General features: G+C 36.3%; 1 protein-coding gene across 1 annotated transcript in view; it reads left to right on the top strand.

Annotated features, from left to right (window-relative positions):
- Positions 1-1,123: 1,123 nt before the first annotated feature.
- ZBTB20 (zinc finger and BTB domain containing 20) overlaps positions 1,124-21,524 on the top strand; it is a 57,318-nt gene continuing 36,917 nt past the window's right edge. Inside the window, exon 1 of the mRNA XM_044670086.1 lies at positions 1,124-1,733. Within this exon, the coding sequence (XP_044526021.1) occupies positions 1,505-1,733 (229 nt within the window). The 5' untranslated portion in view covers positions 1,124-1,504. The remainder of the gene's footprint in view (positions 1,734-21,524) is intronic.

The following is a 21,524-nucleotide window of genomic DNA, read 5'->3' on the forward strand; positions in this document are numbered from 1 at the left end:
AGAAATGAACATATTTATCTTTCTGTTAAAACAGTTTCCTTAGTCTTCAGATACAAAATGTAAGTGGAAAATGTAATACGTATGTTGCTTATCTTGGTTTAGTTAGTGCTTTGGAACTTCCCTGACAAAATGCCCTTCCTGGCTTCTAACAGAGCAACCAGTCAGAGTATGGAAACTGCTTTTGAATAGGAATGAGGCTTTAATTAGAATTCAGTTTCTGACTTCTTTTACAATTGACTCTAGTTATAGCTTCTCTTCAAGACCGTGTACTCAAATCATAGGATAGAACAACTTGTTTCACCTGTACTGGTTTCCTCTCCATTGAAAAGCCTCTCTGCCCCACCTCCTTTTTATTCTGGTATTTACCCTTCCATCTCTCCCTGCTTTCTCTCTGATGATGTTCAGTTATGACACCTGTTGAACCAGAAACACATCCTATAATATTTCTACATTGTAAATCTCTACATCTCAACATTGTAAATGCTTTTGAATATTAATTTTAATTCCCATTATAATGAATATCATTACAGAACCTTCTATATTACAATCCTATTCCCATACTCAGAGAAACAAAATGCTTGGTTGGCCTGGTTACAACAAATTCGAAACCATAAATAAATCTATAACGAATGCTTTGAATAGTCACCATCCATGGAACGCTATAAACAAAGAACTTTTTTGTGTGTTGTTTCGATTATAAGTTGAGAAGGAAAGAACTGAGCTGACCTGACCTGACCTATAGCTGAGCTCTTTAGATTTCTTTCTCCCAACATGAAATAACAGTTATCCTACAGCTCCTCTCACCTTTCTCAAATATATCCAAACCATCTAAATAAACAAAACACACCTAAACTCTCCAACCACCCATGAAAATAGAAAGAAATCCAAACCTTAAGGGGATAAGAATTAAGGTATTCCTTCATCTACTTCATTTACTTATCTTTTCACTAATTCACCTACTATTTCACTACAGAGAGACTGGTAAATATTCTGTTTCATTTGAGGCCTGAGGACTGGGGATTTGCTTTCAAGTCATGTATTTAGTTTTAAAAATCAATACCACAAATGATTTGAGTATCCATAGGGTATGTTTCACAAGGGAAGTTTGCATGTTTTTAATCACCCTGACAATTGCTGGGTAGATGGCTAGAACTGTAAAAAACCTTCGCTGGTATTTTTCCAGACCATGTTAGAACTATTATGAAAAAGGATGTGTTCTTGGATAATGTCAGCCATACGTAGCTCAACTTGTCTAAAGTCCTGGGACAGGGTCTTTTTTATGCAGTCAGCAGAGACCAAATGTGGAGCTGCTTGCTTGGCCCATATGCTTTAATGTGTTCCCAGTTAGGCCATTACTGGAGGGGAAAAAACAAGGATCAGCTTGTTTCAAAACAAGGGACATACAGGACCTCCTGTCTCTCTCCTCCACCCCCCTCCCCATCCCCTTCAGAAAAAAAAAAATCAAGTTATCTTTAACAGATTCTAAAAATGCCTTTTCCCAAATATGCAGTCAGTTCCTTCAAAGAGCCCTTTGTTTATTTTCAGGAAGAAACCCAAGACAGCTGAAAACCAGAAGGCATCTGAGGAGAATGAGATTACTCAGCCGAGTGGATGCAGCGCCAAGCCAGGCCTTCCCTGCCTGAACTTTGAAGCTGTTCCGTCTCCAGACTCAGCCCTCATCCACTCAACACATTCACTGACAAACTCACACGCTCACACCGGGTCATCTGATTGTGAGTACACCAATTCAGTGACAGTGTCTTATGTGGTACTTAGAACAGTGTATTTCTTCAGACTTACTGGATTGCAGCAGACAATTTCCATTTGTGACCAAGATTTACCCTCCCACCATTTTGATTTGAGGACCCCACTGTTATTTAAACTATCATCATTTAGATGACGTGATCACACCATTAACTACAGAGGTGGTTTAGGAGGGAAAGACTACACTTATTTACAGTCTATCAACTTATAAAATAAGTTGTACTATTACTTTTTTTTAGTTATTATTTTCTAGTTTCCTCATATGCTAGAAAACCCTATTTCTCTCATTGGCAAATTAAACAATGTGTTGTGGACCTCAGAAGTCCAGTAGAGCCCAAGGATACTTCCATTTTGAAAATGTATGCGACATCTCAGATGCCCATTGATTATTGGAATCCCGTATTGTTTGACTAAAATTTTCTCTTTACAGTTTTCAATTGATTTTGAAGTGGTTAAAGCATAGCACAAATTTTAACAGAAGAAAAGGAAATGGTTTCCAAGAATTCAGAAACCACCCAGACTTCACTGAAGCCAATAAGAATTCAGGTTAAAAATATTTTTTAATTAAAAAAAATGCCTGAGGGCTAAATTTGGAAGTGGGCAGCTTAATGAGCTCTTCCCTATTGAAATCACTTCATTGCTGTTTATTTTTGCTGTCTTCCCACTGATCTGGGAGCCACTTCTCCAAATTCTATTTTAAGAAAGTTGATAAATCACGTTTAAGAGATTTCTTTTCTTTTCTTTTCTTTTCTTTTCTGGAACCTTACACCAATGCCTGAAAGGAGAAACAAATATGTAAGACAATGGAAAGGAGGTAGTATAGAATGTTTTGGAGGGTTTCATCTCAAAGAAAATTCTTTTCAGTATCAAGATATAATTCCTAGAACCGTGTATTTAAAGAATACTTAATAACAGGCACCGAACTGGCAGATATGCTTCTCAGTGAATAAAATAAAAATAAATAAGCATTATTTTCAAACAAGGATGCCGTTAATCCCATTCACAAAGATCAAAGTGTTAGTGGGAAAATGAGATTCCAAATCTCCCATCGATACTTCCCCTAACAGTACAGATGTAAAACTATTCAGCAGCCCTCCACAAAGAAGCCAAAAGTTGGATGAGTTTAACATCTTCTTGCCTATTCATCCAGCCCCTCCGGGTAGAGGGTAAAACTAACAGGCAAAAGACTTGGTGAAAGAAGCTTGTAATCTTTCCTGAGCCGGGGACACTTACCAACTTTTTTTTTAACTTAATTTTTTTTAATTAATGAAAATCCACCTTATTTTCTCTTCCATCTCTCCCCCTCCCATTGAATAAGAAAAACAAACCCTTGTAACAAATATACATAATCAAACAAAATAGATTATCATACTAAACATGTCTAAAAATATATATTTCTCAGTATGCACCCTGGCTCCATCACCTCCCTGTCAGGAGGATATTCACCAACTGGTACTAGAAAATAGTGGAGGCAAAGAAGGAAATAATCTGATGTTCAAATCTGCAAGTACTTTGAAGTCTAGGAGATCAATTACCTTCTATGTAAACATGCCTGGGGGAAGAGGAAAAGTAAGGGAACTAGCATTTATTGAGCACATGCTGAATGCTAAGCTCCCTGTTAAATGCTTTACAAATGTTATCTGAGTTGATTCTTACCTATAACCCTAAAAGGTAGGTGTTTTATGATCTCCATGTTACAGGAAACTGAGGCAAACAGTTAAGTGACTTACCCAGGGTCACATAGCTAGTAAGTGTCCAAGACCAGATTTGAACTTCTTGACTCTAGGCTCAGGTGCTTCATCCACTGCTCCACCTAGCTGTCCCTAAGGAGTCCAGAGTCAGGGACATTGTTTTGTGCTCTAACATACTAGAAAGGACAACCCTTTTGCCTGGCAGTTTCTGTCCTGGTACTAATTGTCATAGAAATTAAAAAACAACATGGCATTGTATCAGTGGACATATGTACATACTCTTCTTTAAAACTCCCAAGAAGGTGGCACTCAACTGAGTATGGTGCCTAGTCCTTTTCCCCATGTTGAACTTTTCCCCATGATAGTCTGAGGGGAACAATAGCATATAGTAGGTACCTGCCACAAGAAAAATGAATTGCTTCAATAAAGAGAAATACCCTCATCTTATTTAACTTTGTACTTTGCCACACATATCTTTTTTAACCCCAAAAGCTTGCCATTATCCTAAAATCCACACAAAGAGACTCCCCTTTATCAGCGGGAATAATATGAATGTGAGGTTACTGATACAATAGTACCTCACTAATCCAAATGAAGCTAGTGGGTTTCTGCCCAATAGGATGTCTGACAGCAGTAAAGGGTGAAGAAGAGGGAGACAAGAAGGAATCTCCATCTCTTCAAAGGATTCTTTCATTTGTTTATTTGTTTATTTTTCAAGATAGATTCTTATTCCTCTGTTCCGATCTGCTATTTTGTTTGGTTTTAGTTTTCTCTGGAAAAATATATTTAGGTTCTTATTTGTTCTGCTTTGAGCCTCAAAATCAGATTGAAAATTGTTTTGGGAAAGATTCACAGAAATCTGTCCATTTGAAGATTTTCTGAGGCAAGAGGGAAAAGAGGTTTATTTTTAAGTAAAGTTTTTGGGATGTCTACTTATACTCAAAAGTTTTCTTTTTTTCCTCTAAAATGTTATTCTTGCCATGGATCAATTTAAAATCTTAATTTCTTTAAGGTAAAGGCTTCAGTTCCCATTTATAACTAACAAATTTGGGGCATTTAAAAATAGTGCCCTTGACATGTTAGTCTCCTTAACTTCAGAAACATTCACTAGGGTGTGGTGTTCTGAGCATTCACAGGTTACTGAATTTTTATAGCACCTTTCTATTTGTCATGTGCTTGACAATATTATTCTTAGTCATTCCTTATAATATCCTTTTCCTGTCAGTCAGTATCATTCTTCCCAATTTACAGATGAAAAAACTGAGAAAATTGACACCCAGATTGATGAAATGACTTAGGACCAAGCTAATGAGGCAAGTTTATTGGTTTTATCTAGGAAAGTCCGATTGCTACTCTCTGTGCCATGACCCCAGTTTGTACTCCTGCCCTTGTCTATGTCTACCATTGATCACCAAGAGGGTCAGGCATTCATATGTAAATAGATTGCTCCAAACTCTTCACCCCAACTGGAAAAACAACCTATAGCATGGACCCTGATGATCTTTTTTTTAAACCCTTACCTTCCGTCTTGGAGTCAATACTGTGTATTGGCTTCAAGGCAAAAGAGTGGTAAGGATAGGCAATGGGGGTTAAGTGACTTGCCCAGACACAGTTAAGAAGTGTCTGAGGCCACATTCAAACCTAGGACCTCCCATCTCTAGGCCTGGCTCTCAAATCACTGAGCCACCCAGCTACCCCCAACCCTGAGCGCCCAAATTCTCAGCTAGTTATTTAGCCTTCTAAACCATTCTAAAACTCTCCAGTAGATCCTAATACTATTTAGAAGAAAAGAACAAAAAGAAATGTCATTGAGAAGTACTTTTCTTAAACGATGAATTAATATTTTCTTCTAAAACTTTTACCAATTTGCAAAAATGCACTTCCTAACATACTTGTCCTGTAATAAGCTCCTTCCACTCCATCTTAACTCACCTTCTGCTCACCCATTTTAAAAACTTAAAATGTATGAATAAATTCAAATTATAATAACGCACAGTAGAATGATGTGCTTTTGAAACATACAGAGTAGAAAAGCCCCAGATTTTGGAGACTGAGCAGTTTTCAACTCTAAATGGAGAAAGTGAGCTGGGTTGATGCCGTCATTAAGTGTTTCTACAAAGCTATTAAAAACCAGAGTATTAGTAAGCTGATGACATTCACTGTTTTGAGAAAGCCTCCTTGTTTCTCTGTCCAGTTTAGACAAACTATAGATAATATGTATCTGTGACAGAAATAGCCCCCAATTATTCTTATAACTTTGCTTTTTTCCCCCATTCAGCCCTTATTTTATTTCTATCTTTGTTATTCTTTTGATATTTTATTTCTTTCCCTCAATTTTCTCACAGCTTTCAAATAGGAATATGGACAAGAAGAGCAAATTCTCCTTTAGTTTACTTCTCTGAGATACCCCCGCTGATAAGAGAACTTGCTCTCAGGCTGATAATTCTCTGTTTGATGCGGATTTTACACTGTCCACCTCAGATTTTCTCATTTCTTTGCCCTTGCCAAAATGTACTTATACATTAGCAGTTTTTATTTATTTTTAATTTAACCTTTAAACATTAACAAACTGTTGTGTAGGTGGGTTTAACTTTAGCTCTGGAGATAGAATGATTTTACTATAGCTTTATACTGTAGAGAGGATTATGGCAAGCTTTTGATTTTCTGTCTCTCCCCATTGGTGTACACCAGCCTTTCTCCACCCCTTAACCCCCACTCCTGGCCAATCTTTCAGCCATACTAATCCATTCCCTGTGTTTAAAATTTTTATTACTTTGTTCATTTTGAACTTTTTAAAGCATTTGGTGGGGGAGAACAAAACAAAGAAAAATTTTTTAGTGGCAAACTCCATTAATGCCACATAAAGGCCAACATTTTAATTATACAAGTCAGGAAATGCAAAGTTTGGGTTCCCACAGCTATAGTAAATGTCCCCTTGAGTGTCTGCATCACCGCAGAGTCTTTCATTCTAGGATTACACAATGCTGGGCATAGGGACATTGTTTCTTACAATGTATATGAAGAATAGCTCTCTGTCTGTATCTCTCTCTCTCATTCTCTCTCTGCTTCTCTCTCCCTCCCTCTCATTCTCTCATCTCTCTCATCTCTTTCTCTGTCTCTCTGTCTCTCTCTCCCCTTTCTCTGCATGTCTTTCTGTCTCTCCCTCCCTCTCATTCTCTGTCCATCTATCTCTCTCCTATCTGTGTCTCTTTTCTCTCATTCTCTCTTTCCCCTATGTTTCTCTTCCTGTCTCTCTTTTTCTCTGTTTTCCTGTTTCTTTCTCCCCCCTTCTCTGTCTCTGATTTTTTCCTCTCTATGTCTCTCTCGCTCCCCCTCTGTCTCTCTCTCTCCAATTCCATCTCCTTCTCAATTATAGTTGCAGGCATAAGCCCTTCATTTACCAACCCCTCAAAACAACATAGATATATGTACTATCACAGAATGAAAGACTACTGCACTGTGTGCCCACGGACAGAATTAAAGTTGCTGCGGGAACATTAACTCTGATTTCTGGACTTCCGTGCCAGTCACATTTAAACCATAATGCTTTAATTTTTGGCATGCACTAAATGTGTATTTCATGTACACAGACAGAAAGAAGCATAAAAATGTATTTTAAAGAGCAATTAATTACTAACTTTGTGATTAAAAAACATTTGGTGCATGTTCCTTACCATTTAGCATCAGCTGCTGGTCTTAGCCAGGCCTAATAGATGACATACTGTGTCTCATCCTGTATCTCAGATGTACTTACTGTATGTTCCTATTCCTCTAGATAATTAATTCCCTTGGTAAAGCTGTAGGGGAAAAACAAAATGGAAGGAATATGCAAGCATGTAAATAGGGTAAAGGATATTTTGAAGGAAATGATTCACTTTTGCAAATAAACCCCCTTATTCTCTGAATTAAAGAGCCAGACAATCTGATGAGTGGGTGTATACAAAGGTTTTTGACCACCCTATAACATATGGTTCAGAGTCATAAGACCTACCCCAAAGCAAATTTCCATATGAGTGTTGGGTATGTCCATTACAGAAATGATTTGGTTGTATAACGCATTTTCAGATTCAAAGGATACTATGGCTATATTCCAGTTTAACTTAAAAAGAAAAAGTTGATGAGAATCAGGTGAGTGGAAGACTCCACCGGTAAACTTTAGAAAAACAATAGACTTTAGAAAAACAATCTTTTCTCCTGTTGTTTTGACTTTTGGTAGGATGACTGGAAATTAATCTTATTCATGTTGGAAAAGAATACTATTTGGAATAAGTACATGAAAAAATGTTTACAAGTAAAAGGAATTGGCAAAAGTACATAGCAGAATTGCATCGTGACTAAAAAGGTGTGTGCTAGGGCATATAATTGAAACTGAAGAATAGGAAGATAGAACAGAAAGATTCCACTAAAAGACCTACATATGAACCTTGGGAAGAGAGACAGGGAGTGGAAAAAGAAGAGGGTTAGAAACAAATTGAGAATTTGAAACTATTATACCTATATTTTTGGTACACACCACTTTTTGTTAGGTTTTATTACATATGGTATTTAATATTTAAGAAAGAGACTTCATTCTTACAGGGCATACAAATCTTTGATTTGCTTTTACTAGGGCTGTCTGCATGTGCGAATATATTTCTATATGAGTGAAAACTGCTCAAGCAAGTTTGAAGGCCCTTTTGGCAAGTTTGACTGTATGTGTTGAGAAAGTCACAAACTATAAGGCTGATTCAGTAGAAAATCTTCCATAACCTTCCCTAGCACCTGTTCACATGAATAGGTTGAGTTTTGTGCTGGAGGTGTTCAAAGACAGTATTTACAACTATAGATCTATGTTTGAAGAATGCCAAAAAATAAGATTTCTGGCAAAAAAAAAGCTTATAAATGTTCAAATGTATAATCAAACAAAAGCTTCATTTGGATTCAAATGCATGTATCTCAGCAGATGTGTCTAAACTAACTGGAATCCCAAAGGAACAGCTGAACTGGATTTTGGTATGTCTTGATAGCTGAAAGAGTTATTCTTAGACTTTGGAAGGACAAAAATGGTCCATCTGTGAAGTACTGTAATAGAGACATGGCAAAAAACAGCATCCTCTAAAAGAGTTTATTTATGGAATTCAGGACAAGTTGGACAATTCCGAAAAACACTTGGGGTTCACACTAATTTATTGTAACCAAACTAGAATGGAATAAGCTTCTCGATGGCAGGTAGTTTCCTTTTCCTTTCCATAATTATGACCATTGCAAAGAAATCAATTATAGAAGTTTCCATAATATAGCTATATGATCAGACTGCTCCCCACCCCAGGAATTCCATATATCTGTTATTCTGCTATACAAAAGAACCATGGCTCTGCCTTTTTACCTCTACAAAGTAACTAAAGTTTTCCCTACCATATAGTCAACCATTTTTTCTGTATATCTCCTTCATGTGGTTTCATTTCTTTAGAACCGATTTTTCTCCCTCTTTGTAATTGTTTTCATTATACTTCATCTTTTAGGAATTTCAGCATAGTGCTTCGTGTTTTGTCCATAGTAAGTGTTCAATAAATAATTATTAAGTGTGTCATTTTAGAAGCCCCAACAAAGTATCTTTCCTTTGAGCAGTCTCCTTTTTTTATCATTCATTTTTATCACTTTCATTTGGGGTTGTGGGGGTAGAAGAAGGAGGTAAAGAAGAGGAATGAGGGGGATAAACATTTATATAGAACCTAATTTATACCAGGCACTGTGCGAAGCACTTTAAAATTATTATCTCCTCTAATCCCCACAACAACCCTGAGAAATTGCTATAATTATCCCTAGGCTATGACTGAGGAAACTGAGGCAAACAGAAGTTAAATGACTTTTCCAGAGTCACACAGCTAGTTAAGTGTCTGAGGCCAAATTTGAACTCTGATCTTCCTGTTTCCAAGCCCAGCTTTTTATCCACTGTGTCACATAGCTGCCTCTGAGAGCTTAATTATTTTTAAAATCATACATCTTGAAGTTTGTCACAATTGACTTCTTGACATAGAACTTGCCCTCTTCTTATAGTAGCCTGATTAAATTGATTGTTCTTAATGACTTTTTCCCAGTTTCTTCCTTCACTAATGGCTGGTTGCCTGTCATTCAGTCAGCTAGAGTAACCTTTTTCTTGGTACTTTTAAGCCTTGGCTCAGTTAAGCATTGAAACAGTTTATATTTGATTATATTTTCCCACTGTGATGACCTACTAGCTATGGCCGATACAAATCTTCTTAAGAGACACTTTGCTTATCCCACTTAAAAAAAAAAATAACCAAATAAACTGTAATGGGAAATTTACCATTTTATAGGTGCTCTTTCCCGTCATCTATTTAGTGAAAGTTGGAAAAAACAAGGACAGGCTTGATGATGATGGACTGAGCCACCACTATACAAATCTCACCAGTGGAATTGTCAAAATGAAAACAATCTGGGCCTGGAAAAAACCAGTCACAGCTACATGTCACAACAGAATCAGAGGTTTGGAAGAGACTTCTAACCTAACCCATACCTGAATGCTGCCATCAACATGTTCCTAGCATTTAGCTAGTCTGTTGTTTTTTTTCTTATAAAGTCCCCCAAAAAACCGTCTCTCATTTTAAAGCTGATTTATCATTTCCTGGTGCCCTATCTGCAGCCACCCTAAGTTATTCCCCTTAACATTTATAATCATGTAGTGATTATTATTTCCTTCTTATAATGGTTGATAACTCTATTTTTAGGCTCCTATTCCTCATCTTGCCATTTTATCTCTTACTATAGTATATCTTTAATTCTTATCTGCAGCTGCTAGTGACAATTTCATATGTGCTTCCTCTGCCCATGGCAAATTTCATTATACAAAATTAGCACTCCTCCATATCTGTCAGTGATTTCCACAACCAAATTTAAATAATCCTGCACACACACATACATACACACACATCTACAAGTGCCCTCAGGGCTATATCTTCTAGGCAGAATAAAGAACATGCTTGTAGATTTTTGAATGTGGTCCTTATTTCTACCAGTTTTCAAGAAGACCCCATCTACAAATCTTCCCCCATACGTGCCACCATTATTAATACACTGATATTTCGCCAACAAGTTGTTTCCTTTTGTTTTTTTTCTGCTAACTCCTTAATCATTATTTTCTCCAATACATACTATTTTCTTATTATCTCTCATCTTATGATGGAAATTATATTTCTGGGCAGAGGTGCAGGCTTGAGCTCATTCACTCAAAAACACATATTAAATATTCTCAATATAACATAATAATTCCCTCCTAGAGAGTATTAAAGATACAGAAGAACTAGGAAAGACTATCCCAACAATAAAGAGCTTGCTGACTAGATGAAAAGACAAAACATACATATGTGAAATGCCTAGGGAACAAAAACGAGTACGATTGATAACAGAGTCCAAAGGATGAAGAAAAGTAAGCAAGTTATCACTATGGGAAGGAGTTAGTAAAGAAGGGTTTCTTGGAGAGGCTTTGGATCTGGGATTTGAAGAATACATGTGATTTGTGTTGATGGAAAATAGGAGGGAGAAGGTGAAGAGAACAGCAAAGGAAAAACAGCCATAAGTGAGATGCGTTGGGGTGGAAGCCAAGTAGACTGACGTGGCTGGAACAAAGGAATCACATTGGGGAATAACAAATGATGATCAGTAGGCATTAGGATTTAATAAGACAAGTGATTTCATCTGTCTAGACCAAGGCACTCAGACCCTATTATTACTCAAAAAAAGCAATCCAGAGAATGTCAATAACCACCAGCCCTTATATCTACTTTCTCCATTCTAAAATTTTATGAGAATAATCTACATATGGTTGAGGACATCCCTGATGTAGGTTTGAGAATTGAAAAGAGTATTTTATAAATGGTGTACCTTGGCAGATCATTCTTCATATAGTAGACTGACAGTGTAGCAAGTTCTTACTGTGCTGGTTGGTTGCTGATTTTTAAAAAGCATTTGTTTTGGAAGAATAAAACAGTGCTTTAATAGCTTTCCAACAAGGGGTCTCGCATATGTACCAAAATCATGCAAAATTTCTTGAGAAAAGTAACAACTATAACTTTGTTCAATAATCCTCTCATACTAATCTCAGAATAAAATAGAAAGAGGTATACCTACCAAAGGTTTTTGCCATTTTCAGGGAGGATGCCAAACACATAGTCCAGATAGAAGAGGGATTCCCTATAGATATGATAGTGTGCTGGCTCCTATTCATAGATAACATTGAACTAATGGCATCAATCCAGCATAGAGTCTGCTGTTTAGTATTTAAAGTCCTTCACAATATGACCCTAGCCTGTCTTTTTCAGATATTACTCACTTTCAAGCTCTTGACAATTCTCCAATGTAGTATTCTTGCATATGACATTTCATCTCCTGTCTATCCCCACTACATAGATTTCCTTCTTTCCTCTCCTCCATCTCTTAAAATCTCCTTAGCTTCTTTCAAAACTCAGCTCATACAATACTTGCAACAAAAGGCCTCTTCTGATCTCCCTGAATTCTAATGCTTTTTTCTCAAAATCATAGTATGTTTATTTTGTATGCATTTTTAATTTACTGCAATCAGCACGTGTATATATGTCTCCTGATAGAATATAAGCATCTTAAGGGCAGACTGTTTTGTTTCTGTCTTTGTAATTCCCATTACCTGGTACTGTTCCTGGTATACATTAGATTCTTAATTAATGCTTATTAATTGATTAAAGTTGATTGATGCCCCCAAAGTCTCTGAAGAATTAAAGCTGGTAGTCCTCAAAAGGGCAGTGGTGGGTGTGAGTAAACACATTACCAAAAAATATTCATAAAGGAAGTTTATCAGAGAACTATGTAACTAGGGAAGAAGAGTAGGGCAGCCATGGCCAAGAGCAAAATATAACTTGAATAGCCTGTTGCTTCATTGTTATACACACAATATCAAGAAAACTGAAGTGAAGAACCCCAATACTTTGGGTCAGCTCTCTGTAGAGGATTTAAGGAAAAATATGGTCAAGAGGAGCAGGCATGAATGATGTTCGGTATGTATCCTTGTAGGGTGTACACAAATCAGTGAGATTATAGGACCTTAAAAGTTTTATAATACCAAAGTAAGGAACAAAGAGGAGTCTCTATAATGAATCTAAATATATCCTACCTTGAGAAGCTAGAAAACTTTCTGGTTGAATCCATAGAAGTCAGAGATACATTGGCCAAGCTGGAACTGGTAAAATTTGTTATTTAAGTAATTACATTTGTGTAATGATTTTATATGATTGTGTAATGTTCCAATGGGCTATGTACTAGTAAGTCACCTTCAGTACAGAAACGCTGGATGACAATTGGAATCACAATTAACTGGGAGAAGGGGAGACAACCATTTGTTTCTGATCACTAATACTAATAGGGTGTTGTATTTTACAGTAAACTCCAATACTATTAAACTTAACAATGTGACTGGCTCTTCCCAAACAAAGGAATAGAAACTTTTTTTCTCCAGAAAAATGTTATTCTCTATCTTTAAAACACCACAAATTATAATCATATATAATATATACCTGTGTAATTTGCCTCATCACCTCAGTGGGCCCATCATCTTGTTGGCCATTGTGAATATGCCCTACAGCGGTATAGGTTTCAACTCATCTGTTTCTTCTCAGCCTGTTCAAACCTTATTCATGTCTTCCCATAAATTTCTCCAGAGATTCTTCCCAGTGTTCTAGGGACCTTTCCTCTAGGTTTCTTCAAATTACACATGTAGTATAGCAGCATGTGGCCTGACCAACTGTTATCCTGCGCTCTCACTACATGACCAGCCTACCTTCTTTTTCAATCATATATATCTTTGATAATAATTTGTATGCAATTCCTTTTGGCAAACACATCTACCATATGTCTCTCTGCCTTTTGGAAGCCCTATAATTTTTATTATTTGCAAATAACGATGTTCCAAGATTCATGGCCATATAGCATTACTGGACAAATATTGGTGTTAGAAAAATAGAATTTTGTTTCAGGGAGAAGCATGGAATGAAACTGTTGAGCAGTTATCCAATGATAATATAGTCTGCTCTTTTCCACCAGTTCAGTTTGGACCTCAGCTTATAGTTTCTCTGTAGTGTTTGTCCAAGATATGTGTCTTGATGGACTAGTTCAATTGTCTGCCCATCCCTCTATATATCATACTTTTGAATATAGGAATTCTTCATCCACTTGGTTTTTACTGTTTGGATTATTAAACCAAATGCTTTTGATTGTTTGTGAATCTCATTTAGAAGGCTCTGTAATTTTCCATGATTTGATGCAATCAGCATCTGCAAACATAATTTCCTATCTTTGTTTTCCTCTAGAGCCATTTCTGCTTCCTTATGTAGCACATGTTAGAATCCAAATGTGGAGACTTTGCTGTTGCTGATGGAGAAATTAGTTTGTTATAGAAATGTTGACAGACCTCTTCCATGTTTCATTGGTTTGTTGTCCTTCCAGTTTCATCTTTAAATGCTCTTGGGATGGTCTAGCATAAAATCAAGTCTCATGTCAAGGTTTCTGTATTGTTTTCCTCTCTTTTGCTTCTTTCTGTTTCATGATGCAACATTGTTCTTAATCTTCTATCATCCTCCTACATGTTATTTTGAAAATACTTTTATATTCAAAGCAGCTACTGCTTTGAGTTGTCACATTTCTCTGCTTGGCAAAGAGATTAAGTGTTTTCTTTTTCACCAGCCGACATAGTTTTTCTAGGCTCTTTTGACCTTCTTTACATTAATAAAGTTACTTTACCTCAGTTGAACTTCCATAGGAAACAGTGATTCCTAACTCAAGTCAACAATGGTTTCTTTATGCACTTCAACAAATATTTCCATTTTTTTCACATCAATAGGTTTTTTAAAAAAAACAGATCAGGTTCAAGAACAGGAGCTGTTCTAATTACATGTTACAGCCTCTTTTTCATCTTTATGTTTTCTACTGATTTTGATTTTTGTTTTAATGAATCAATAATTTGACTATACCCATATCTACCTACAAAATGGTGAATTATATTTATGCATACATATGTATATCTATCATATTTCAACCTCATCTTTCTGTGCACTCGAGGGTCAACATATACCTAATAAATGATTAATATAGTGTAGTTTAGGTGTTTATATACACATGTCGTGATCTGAACCAGGAACAATGGTTTATGATCCTGTTATGCCAAATTGTCAAGGTAACACCGAGGAAACTTTCATGTGACTGACTTTCATAGCACTTAGATACCCAATATATTTTTAAACAGCAACTCAGTGTTTAATAATACAAATCATAGCATTGGTTCATTCATCCTGAAACATTTATTGAATGCCTGCTACATGCAAGATAGGATACTAGATGTTTTCCTAGATACAAAGTTATACAAAACATTGCCCATGACCTGAAGGAAGCATATATTCTAAAGAGGAAGTGAGGTATATATGTCAATTAATTAATCACTCAACACTTATTAAGCATCTGCTATGTGCCAGGCACTGTGTTAAGTGATAGAAATACCACACAAAAAAAATGCTAAAAAGAGTTTTTTTCACCTAATTTCAGAATTCCAATGGGGCTACAATAATCATAGGCCCTTGAAGTAACTGGCACTGATTAAGAGAAATATTAGTAAACTGTTGATTCCAAATTTATGCATCCGACACCTGAATGAAGCCATTGAAGCAAGGGTAGAATGTGGGATGAATTGTTTATAGGGAAGGTATTCTTTCACAGTCAGATATTTGTGTCCTAAAGTATAAAGATGAATGTGAGTTTGGTTTTCTTAAAAATTCACAAATAGTTTGATTTTCTGTGTTTATTTGCCAGTTTCTCTAAGAAATGCTAAAAATTTTATTTCATCGTAAGCAAACCCCATACATTAAAGTTTATATTTACAAGACATTTTAGGAAATAATTCATTTACCAAAGATTCTTCATTCAATGGCAACAACTAAATTTAAACGGCAAAACTCTTTTAGTGTCTTTAAATTGTGATTTGGTTTACAACAATTTACCAAAGACCACAGGATCATAGATTTAAAGTTGGAAGCAACTGTAATCCAAACCTCTCATTTTGTAATTAGGAAAACTGAGGTCTAGAATTGTCTTTTTTTCTGGAATACTTATCTCAGAAAGAGAGACGCATGTTTATCATCTAAGAGATTCTACTCTTGAAGTGTTTAGTGTTGTGGAAAAGGAGTTGGGATTTTGTCCTATATCCATAGTTCTACTAAAGGAGTTATGAAAAAAGTTCCTAAGGCCTGATATAAATCAGAGCTTGCTGAGATCCAAAGAGCTGGTGAAAGGCTCCAAGAATGAGTTGAGGCTGCTTATCTCTATATTTCAGAGTTAGACCATTTTTTTCTGACTTCATTGCCATTACAACCAACTACCATATCAAGTGAGATGGTGTTTTTTTTTTTTTAAATTTGGAGAGGAGTTGTATAGGGCACAGCAGCTCTAGTGAGAAAAAGTTTAAGAACTGCCAATTAAATGAAAGAACATTGTACTGCAAATCAAAAGAACTAAATTCAAGTTCTAAGATAAAGTGTTATAATCTATCAATGACTATGTAACATTGAACAAATCATTTCAGTGGATCATATTTTGTTTTCTTTAACTGTACAAAGGATATAATAATATAAATATATAAGAAAGGGTATAAAGTGACTACTATATTATTTTTGTTCCTTGTTTCTCTATTTGTAGCATGAATTTAGCTTTCTTTTAGTAAGAACTATTGATAATAGTACCATATTTTGATGACAGTCATAATTTGAAAGATCTTCTTGTCTTCACATGATATGTTCACAGATATTCAATCATTGAATCTCATAGCCTATATTATATAACAGGTAGATAATAAATTTTGATCCATTTTTCAAGGAACTGAATTAAAATCTTTGTATTCTTTTTTAGGGCAGCTAGGCAATACAATGGATAGAGTGCCAAGTCATCTTTGTGAGTTCAAATCTAGCCTCAAACACTTACTAGCTGTGTGACCCTGAACAAGTCATTTAACCCTGTTGACCTCAGTTCCACATCTATAAAAGGAGCTGGAGAAGGAACTTTCCAGTATCTTTGCTATGAAAGCCCCAAATAGGGTCATTAAGAATCTGATATGACTGAAATGACTGGACAACAACAATTCTTGTTTTCCTAAGTAGTCATGATCTCCTGGGTTCTGATTATAGAAAATTTGACCTTTTTTAATACATTCATAACTTTTGTAATTTCATTTCAGTTTAACATACTTGCTAGGGTTTTTTAAATCCCCCTAAGTGTGCCTTTTCAGAGCCCAATATTTTTTTTTAAGTACCAGGGTCTTCAAACTCCTTTCCTGAACTGCCTAATTCAAACACCATTCACACTACTGAGTTCATGTGTTGTTCTACCATCTTCTATCAATTCCTTTTTGTCAGTAGGCATCTGCAAGTTCAACCTATTTTTCCTCAAACTTGTAGTTAATGTGTTTCTTGGGGATTTATTGCTGTCCTTAATGGTTAAAAGCATTCCTAACCATGCTACAGACCCATAGACTGTGGTGTATAGACACACACTGTCTGTGGCTTACTGCTGCCTCAGTATTGTGATCTGGAGCCAACAAAATTAAATGCTATTTTGATATCCCATTAAATTATTTGTAAAGCTATATAGGAAAAAAAAAGACTTCACTGCTGTTGGAAGGTGTATAAACCTCCATATGGAAGAGCTTTTGAATATGAATGCTTATAATCTTCTAAATGCACAGTATTTCACAGTAGATGTCAAAATGCACCTTAAAGAGTGTTTCCATTTCCCCGTCTTCCAAAATAATTTCTTTCTTTGTTCCCATTCATATATCCCATGTATTTTATCCAGGTTTGTGTTGTCAGTTTTATACTAGAGACTAACACAATATTAAATCAGTGTACACAGAATTTGCAAGAAACATAATGAGGCTACACGAAGAATCAAAAGATCTAAGTAATCAGCCAAATTTCATTTCATTCTTTGTTGTGTGGCCCTCAATGGTTACTCATCTATGCCTTCTTTTTCTCATGTAAGATGAGGAAAACTTTTGGTCCACTCTTGAAGGATCTTTAATTATCAGCCCTGGAAACTCTTGATGGAAGAACCATTTCTACCCAATTCAGTCTTTGACTTAATAGGAAGCAATAAAGAATTGTCCGCGTCACACAGAAATTAAGTGACCTGCCCAGGTTCATATAGCTCTCAAGTGTCAGAGGCAGGATTTGATTACAGGTGTTCTTGACTCTAAGCCTAGCTCTGTGCCCACCTTGCAGCAGTGCTAAATCTTTGCCCTGAATCTCAATATTTGTGCTGAATCTCAAAACAGTCTGAAAATTAAATGGCCTGCCTTATGAGTTAACAAATTAGATTGTATGACTCCTAAGGTCTATTCTAATTCTGATATTTGGCTCAGTGAATACATTACAGGAGGAGTCATCTTCATGAATTCAAATTCAGCCTCAGACACCAGCTGTGTCACCCTAGACAAGTCACTTAACCCTATTAACCTCAGTTTTCTCATCCGTAAAATTAGCTGGAGAAGGAAAGGGTAAACGCTCTAGTATCTTTGACAAGAAAACCCCAAATTGGTCATGAAGAGTGACTCAATTGAAATGACTGAGAAACAATTATTCTTTGATTCTGATTGGAAAGACTGTTATGAGTTGTAACCACCAGATGGCACTGGTGAGCAAGGGAGACTAAGTTGGCAACTAGATCTATCTCTGCTTTCCCAGACAACCTTTACTATACCCTTATTCAATGGATGGAGCTTCCCTTAGCACCTCTCTACCCTTCAGAGGTATTACTTTCTTCTTCAAGTAGTTTATTCTTTCTTCCTTTCATAAGAGCAGGGCATTCTTTTGACTCCTATGTGCCAAATGGACTCAGATATTTTTTAAAAAGGAAAGGAAATTGTATTTTCCCACTTGCAGTTTTAAAATGTGTAATTATCTGGGTTTTTCTGATGCTTTTATAGATTTGCTGATCTCATACCACCCTCTTCCTAAAAGCTCCAAGCTCTGCTCTAACTAGGTCAAACTATCTCCTGAATCTGCCCCTTTTGTGTTTTTTTCCCCATCATCTACACACTTCAGTTCTGAGTAAAGTAGCATCTTGGATTTTGTTAGCCAGCATTTAATCTCAGAAATATTAGAAACCAAAAAGAACATTTAAGGGAAACATGAGGAGCATACGCGAAGGAATTAATTAGTACTAGGAAGATTTACTTCTTCTAATGTAAAGAAACAAGAAGGGGACAGAGACGGAAGAAAAGATTGGCCAGTCTCCTCCCCAGTCACTCTGTGTCATTGCCATTGTCGTTCATTTGTTTTAAGTTGTGTCTGATGGACCATTGACTCACCAGGCCCTTCTGTATGTGTCATTAATGCAGAGCAATTTTCAGAATGCGGTTTCTGTTTGTAATCTGCTCTGCTTTCTCCGCCAGTCTGGCATACCATTTCCTTAAACTTCCATAATGATATCTTCATGTTGTTTCCACTTTCTTGGCTTTCTGATTCCTGCTTTCTCTGCTTCCATGTTCTTTTTTACTCATTAGCCTCTTTGCCAAAGGTTGAGAGGAAAGGGAAGCAGAGCTTGGGGGGTCTACATCAGCCAATTTTAACCAGCGCCAAAGGACTATATAAATCATTTTTCTTTCTGGGTATGACTAAAGCTAGCCACATAAGTATTAGGGAGAAAATGAGGGGAAATGGGAAAAAATGGGGGGAAAAGACCAAAAAACCTCTCATTTTCTATGTAAACAAGAGAGAGGAGGGATAGTCAATAATATAAGCAAGTAGATTTAGTTATAATTTAATGACCAAAACCGAAGAGTAATAATTAATGGACTCATGATATCTTAAAGGAGGATGTTTGGTAGAGAGACCCAAGAAATCTATCTTAGATCCTGCACTGCTTACTCAATTTTTAGTCACTTGAATGAAATTGCATATGACATGCTTATCACATTTTTAGATGACACAAAACCTGGCAGTATAATTAAATACATTGGATGAAAAGGTCTAGATCCAAAAAGACTTTAATAGGCTAAAACACCAGGCTGAATCTAATATGGTAGAACTTAATGGTGATAAATGAAGAGTCCTACAAAGACAGAGAAATTTCATAAGAGAGGACTGGTGAGGTATGGCTAGAAAGCAGTTTATCTGAAAATTTGTTGGACTGTGGACTTTCTGAATAGAGTCAAAAAGTTAATAGGATATTAGGTGGCAATGACAGAATGTCCAAAATTATCTAGGCCATAGTTTGTACCCTCCCTAGTCAGGCCACATCTGGAACACATATGTCCCATTTTAGGATCCTACATTCTAAGAGCAAGGTAGTAACAGGTCTCACGATCATGATATTGAAAGAACTGAGACCTGAAAAGAAAAAAAATTGGAGAAAAATGATAACCATCTTCAAGAATTAGGAGAGCCTTTATGTGCAAAAGGAATAAATTTGTTCAACCCTAGAGGACAGAACCAGGAGCAGTGAGTGCAAGCCACACAAAGGTAGCTAACAATTAGGTCTTTACCTAGGGCCATAGTGGGAAGCCCTTCCCTTGACATCTCCAAGCAAAGAGTAAATGGCCACTTATTGGAGATGCCAAGGATGGGAATTCTCAATTAGTTTTAAGCTGTATCTGAGGTCAGCATGACCTCTGAGATCCCTTTCAACACTTAAGATTCTCTGAATCCATCTTTCTAGGAAAAAAAGAATTTGTTAATTTAATTGGAATTGGAAAGTGGTATAAAAAAAAGAAGGTATAGATCTGTGGTTAAAAGGCTAGGCTTATTTAAAGTTCCAAGGGACTATTCCCTCCAAGTTTATATTGGGGAGTAGGCTGGTTGTACATCTCCCTGAGAAAATGCATTGGATATCTGCATGCCTATTCATCTCAAAAAACAGAAATCATTTGTTTCATTAACCATTCATTCTGTTTTCTAGACAAGAATTACAAGTAAATTACAAATGACTTGTGGGAAGGCATCACATAATTATACTCGTTTTGTACTGACATCTATTAGTTACCAGTTCTGTTCCATTATAAAATATTTTAGTAGTTATATCTCAGTGAGGCAGCTAAGTGGCTCAGTGGATAGAATTCTGCGCCCAAAGGGAGAAAGACTTGTGTTCAGATCTGGCTTCAGACACTTAACATCTCTATGACCCTAGGAAAGATACTTAGTTGTTTCTGCCTCGGTTTTCTCAACTATAAAGTGGAGAATAATAATTACTATAATAATAAATACTAATAAATAATAGCACCCACCTCTCATAGTTGTTGTGAGACTCAAATGAGGTAATACTTATAAAGCACATTTTGTAATTGTTTCAGTTATGTCCAACTCTGTGGCTCTATTTTGAGTTTTCTTGGTAAAGGTACTGGAATGGCTTGCAATTATTTCCTTCTCTAGCTCATTTTACTGATGGGGAAATTGAGATAAAAAGGGTTTAAGTGACTTGCCGAGGGTCACACAGCTGTGCCAAGGCTGGATTTGAACTCCAATCTTCTTGACTCCAGACCTGCTCTGTCCATTAGACACCTAGCTACCTTATAAAGTATATAGTAGGCACTTATTTAAATGCTTGTTTCCTTCCTTCAATAACATAATCTAGATAACTCAAATAATAGCAAAACTAGGAAACCAGATACTATTGACCTTTTATAGAACAAGTGTGGCCTCCCTCTATCCATTTGAGTCATTCCCTTTTAGGTGATATAACACCTTCAGGATGTTCTAAATTTTTGAAATCAAAACTGGGGTTGGTTTCTCCTGATTCTATAGCAACTCATTGCCAGTTTTCATTGGTTTTGCCTGTAAGTATAAGGTATGAGAGAGAGGAGTACTAAACTGGGTGTCATCTGACGTAAGTAAATTGCCCTGTCATTTACTAACCATGTGACCATGGACAGGCCACTTAATCTTTCTAGATCTTGGTTTTCTCATCTGAAAGAGAATAAGATGACCTATAAAAGTACCATCCAATTGTGATCTGCTGGATATAGGAATTAAACTGGATTTGAGGAGTTTTTAATGATGAAAGTAGGTG

The sequence above is a fragment of the Gracilinanus agilis genome, chromosome 3 (assembly GCF_016433145.1).
Source record: "Gracilinanus agilis isolate LMUSP501 chromosome 3, AgileGrace, whole genome shotgun sequence".
NCBI lineage: Eukaryota > Metazoa > Chordata > Mammalia > Didelphimorphia > Didelphidae > Gracilinanus > Gracilinanus agilis.